Genomic DNA, 4833 nt, shown 5'->3' on the forward strand with positions numbered 1-4833 from the left:
CCTCCCTTTGACCCGCGATTCTTCCTACCCCTACCCGCAGACGGGGGAGGAGTGCGAGCCGTGACACAGCCCGACCTGCTGCTGCGTATGCCCTGCCATTCAAGCGAGATGTAATCTGAAGGGGCTTGGATGGCAAGGAGGGAGTTTTGAGAGAAGATGTCTCACCCATAGAGAGATAGCTGGCTAGCGTCTCTTCTACCGGGGGCATCCTCTCATAGCCGTAAAAAAACAGCCTCTTCCGTTCCTTCTCGATCTCTGTATGGAGATCAGGAATGAAAGGAAGGCTCACCTGAGCTGGAGGGTTATGGCCAGAAAGATAACGTTCATCGAGATGACCTCGCGACGTCACTTTCTTAGTCCCCTCACACGGCAAGTGGAATACGGCGCGATCCATAACTTACATGAAGAATATGACGCAGGAGAAGAAAGTTCAACACTATTCAGCAATAACACAAATCAAACACAAATGTGTCATTTCTGATTATTAGTATGATTGAATTGGATCATCGAAGGTCAAAGACACTGGTTAATAAAATGGGATTAAATACATAAGTGATATTTGTCTTATTTAACAATTATTGCAGGTTTGTATAATATTCTGAGTTTGTATTTGACAGTATTTATTGATTGTGAGGAGCACTGAATGTGTTTGTGTGCAGTGAGATGAGTAAACACATGTTGATATTGAGTCTAGAGCTACAGTAAGATCATGTTCACACACAACACTCTGCTCTTACTCCTGATTTCTGTCACCGTGGCAACACCAGAGCTGTCACTCAACACATGGAAACAAAGTAACTGGCATTACTTATTTAAAAAATAACTCCGATATTTCCTTCTAAATTAAAAAAGTAATGCATTACTTTACTAGTTACTTTAAAAAAGTAATCTGATGACGTAACTCGCGTTACTTGTAATGCGTTACATTACTAGTTACTTTTAAAAGTAATCTGATGACGTAACTCGCGTTACTTGTAATGCGTTACATTACTAGTTACTTTTAAAAGTAATCTGATGACGTAACTCGCGTTACTTGTAATGCGTTACATTACTAGTTACTTTTAAAAGTAATCTGATGACGTAACTCGCGTTACTTGTAATGCGTTACATTACTAGTTACTTTTAAAAGTAATCTGATGACGTAACTCGCGTTACTTGTAATGCGTTACATTACTAGTTACTTTTAAAAGTAATCTGATGACGTAACTCGCGTTACTTGTAATGCGTTACATTACTAGTTACTTTTAAAAGTAATCTGATGACGTAACTCGCGTTACTTGTAATGCGTTACATTACTAGTTACTTTTAAAAGTAATCTGATGACGTAACTCGCGTTACTTGTAATGCGTTACATTACTAGTTACTTTTAAAAGTAATCTGATGACGTAACTCGCGTTACTTGTAATGCGTTACATTACTAGTTACTTTTAAAAGTAATCTGATGACGTAACTCGCGTTACTTGTAATGCGTTACATTACTAGTTACTTTTAAAAGTAATCTGATGACGTAACTCGCGTTACTTGTAATGCGTTACATTACTAGTTACTTTTAAAAGTAATCTGATGACGTAACTCGCGTTACTTGTAATGCGTTACATTACTAGTTACTTTTAAAAGTAATCTGATGACGTAACTCGCGTTACTTGTAATGCGTTACATTACTAGTTACTTTTAAAAGTAATCTGATGACGTAACTCGCGTTACTTGTAATGCGTTACATTACTAGTTACTTTTAAAAGTAATCTGATGACGTAACTCGCGTTACTTGTAATGCGTTACATTACTAGTTACTTTTAAAAGTAATCTGATGACGTAACTCGCGTTACTTGTAATGCGTTACATTACTAGTTACTTTTAAAAGTAATCTGATGACGTAACTCGCGTTACTTGTAATGCGTTACATTACTAGTTACTTTTAAAAGTAATCTGATGACGTAACTCGCGTTACTTGTAATGCGTTACATTACTAGTTACTTTTAAAAGTAATCTGATGACGTAACTCGCGTTACTTGTAATGCGTTACATTACTAGTTACTTTTAAAAGTAATCTGATGACGTAACTCGCGTTACTTGTAATGCGTTACATTACTAGTTACTTTTAAAAGTAATCTGATGACGTAACTCGCGTTACTTGTAATGCGTTACATTACTAGTTACTTTTAAAAGTAATCTGATGACGTAACTCGCGTTACTTGTAATGCGTTACATTACTAGTTACTTTTAAAAGTAATCTGATGACGTAACTCGCGTTACTTGTAATGCGTTACATTACTAGTTACTTTTAAAAGTAATCTGATGACGTAACTCGCGTTACTTGTAATGCGTTACATTACTAGTTACTTTTAAAAGTAATCTGATGACGTAACTCGCGTTACTTGTAATGCGTTACATTACTAGTTACTTTTAAAAGTAATCTGATGACGTAACTCGCGTTACTTGTAATGCGTTACATTACTAGTTACTTTTAAAAGTAATCTGATGACGTAACTCGCGTTACTTGTAATGCGTTACATTACTAGTTACTTTTAAAAGTAATCTGATGACGTAACTCGCGTTACTTGTAATGCGTTACATTACTAGTTACTTTTAAAAGTAATCTGATGACGTAACTCGCGTTACTTGTAATGCGTTACATTACTAGTTACTTTTAAAAGTAATCTGATGACGTAACTCGCGTTACTTGTAATGCGTTACATTACTAGTTACTTTTAAAAGTAATCTGATGACGTAACTCGCGTTACTTGTAATGCGTTACATTACTAGTTACTTTTAAAAGTAATCTGATGACGTAACTCGCGTTACTTGTAATGCGTTACATTACTAGTTACTTTTAAAAGTAATCTGATGACGTAACTCGCGTTACTTGTAATGCGTTACATTACTAGTTACTTTTAAAAGTAATCTGATGACGTAACTCGCGTTACTTGTAATGCGTTACATTACTAGTTACTTTTAAAAGTAATCTGATGACGTAACTCGCGTTACTTGTAATGCGTTACATTACTAGTTACTTTTAAAAGTAATCTGATGACGTAACTCGCGTTACTTGTAATGCGTTACATTACTAGTTACTTTTAAAAGTAATCTGATGACGTAACTCGCGTTACTTGTAATGCGTTACATTACTAGTTACTTTTAAAAGTAATCTGATGACGTAACTCGCGTTACTTGTAATGCGTTACATTACTAGTTACTTTTAAAAGTAATCTGATGACGTAACTCGCGTTACTTGTAATGCGTTACATTACTAGTTACTTTTAAAAGTAATCTGATGATGTAACTCGCGTTGCTTGTAATGCGTTACCCCCAACACTGTGCTCGAGTGCTGTCAGTTCGCTGATGTAGGATGTGTTTGACTGCTGTGTTGTTGGTGTTTTTGTCACAGACAGATTTTATGTGCCATTGCTGCGGGCCGCAGACAACACGCTGCATCCGGTGATCTGCGCCCCCTGGTGTCTCGCTTCACCGGAGTCCTGCGATCAGTTAAACAGGCCTGACAGGATGATGGAAAGTCCCAAAAACCCAACAATGACGGTCAAGGCTTTTGCTGGGCCTCTGAATTCATTAAAGGTGCTTTATACCTCTTTGAATCTGACTTGTAATTGCATAAATGTGCGGCAACCTAAATGATCATGTTCATAATTATAATAATTACAATAATTGTTTAAAATTAATTTCAATAATAATAAAAAGTTGTTTTTTTATTAAACTATTGTTTAAATGTAAAAATATAATGTTATTATATTTTGAATAAATTAAATTATTGTTATTAAAATGTAAAAGTATAATGATGATTTTAAACAATTTTAAAATGCATAATATTAATAAAATATTATTATTAAATAATGTCATTTAAATATAACAGTATTATTATTATCATTATTTCAAGCAAGCAAAATAGAGAATCTTCATTATACTTTAAAAAATAAATGGTTGTTAAGATATTATAATGACAATTTTTGTTGGCACGCAAATTATATGAATAATAATTTAATATCATTTAAAAAATAATAATGTTAATTTTATTACTATTATTTTGTTGTTTTTATTACCATTAGTAGTAATAATAATAAAAGGATTTTTAGATATAACATTATTGTCATTATTATTACAAATAATTTTTAAAAATGTGATTTATTGTTTTTAAAATTATTATATTATATTCAGTTAGAACAAAATGTATAATAATAATCATTAAAATGAGTAACATTAATTTTATTATTATTATAATTATAATATTAATATTTTTAGATATAACATTATTGTCATTATTACAAACAAGCATAAATAAGTATAAAAGTTATTGTTTTTATAATTAAAAGAAATGCATTATTGTTATTAAAATTATTATATTACAATTTCCGTTGGCTCAAAATATAACAATAATAATTTTAATAATAACTATTTTAAAATCAATAATATTATTTTTATTACTAGTAGAAATAACAATAATCTTCATCATAATTATATATATATATATGTGTGTGTGTCCCTGCAGCACAAAAGCAGTCTTAAGTCGCTGGGGGATATTTGTAGCAATAGCCAACAATACATTGTATGGGTCACAATTATACATTTCTCTTTTATGCCAAAAATCATGAGGATATTAAGTAAAGATCATGTTCCATGAAGATATTTTGTAAATGTCCTACCGTAAATATATCAAAACTTAATGTTTGATTAGTAATATGCATTGCTAAGAACTTCATTTGAACAACTTTAAAGATGATTTTCTCAATATTTAGATTTTTTTGCACCCTCAGATTCCAGATTTTCAAATATTGTCCGATCCTAACAAACCATACATCAATGGAAAGATTATTTATTCAGCTT

At 32.2% G+C, this 4833-nt stretch overlaps 1 protein-coding gene across 1 annotated transcript in view; it reads left to right on the top strand.

Annotated features, from left to right (window-relative positions):
• LOC107573467 (ankyrin repeat and LEM domain-containing protein 2) overlaps positions 1 to 4833 on the top strand; it is a 24105-nt gene that overhangs the window by 16848 nt on the left and 2424 nt on the right. Inside the window, exon 7 of the mRNA XM_016259901.1 lies at positions 3386 to 3570. Within this exon, the coding sequence (XP_016115387.1) occupies positions 3386 to 3570 (185 nt within the window). The remainder of the gene's footprint in view (positions 1 to 3385; positions 3571 to 4833) is intronic.

This window comes from Sinocyclocheilus grahami, unplaced genomic scaffold, assembly GCF_001515645.1.
Source record: "Sinocyclocheilus grahami isolate Dianchi unplaced genomic scaffold, SAMN03320097.WGS_v1.1 scaffold1952.1, whole genome shotgun sequence".
Taxonomy (NCBI): domain Eukaryota; kingdom Metazoa; phylum Chordata; class Actinopteri; order Cypriniformes; family Cyprinidae; genus Sinocyclocheilus; species Sinocyclocheilus grahami.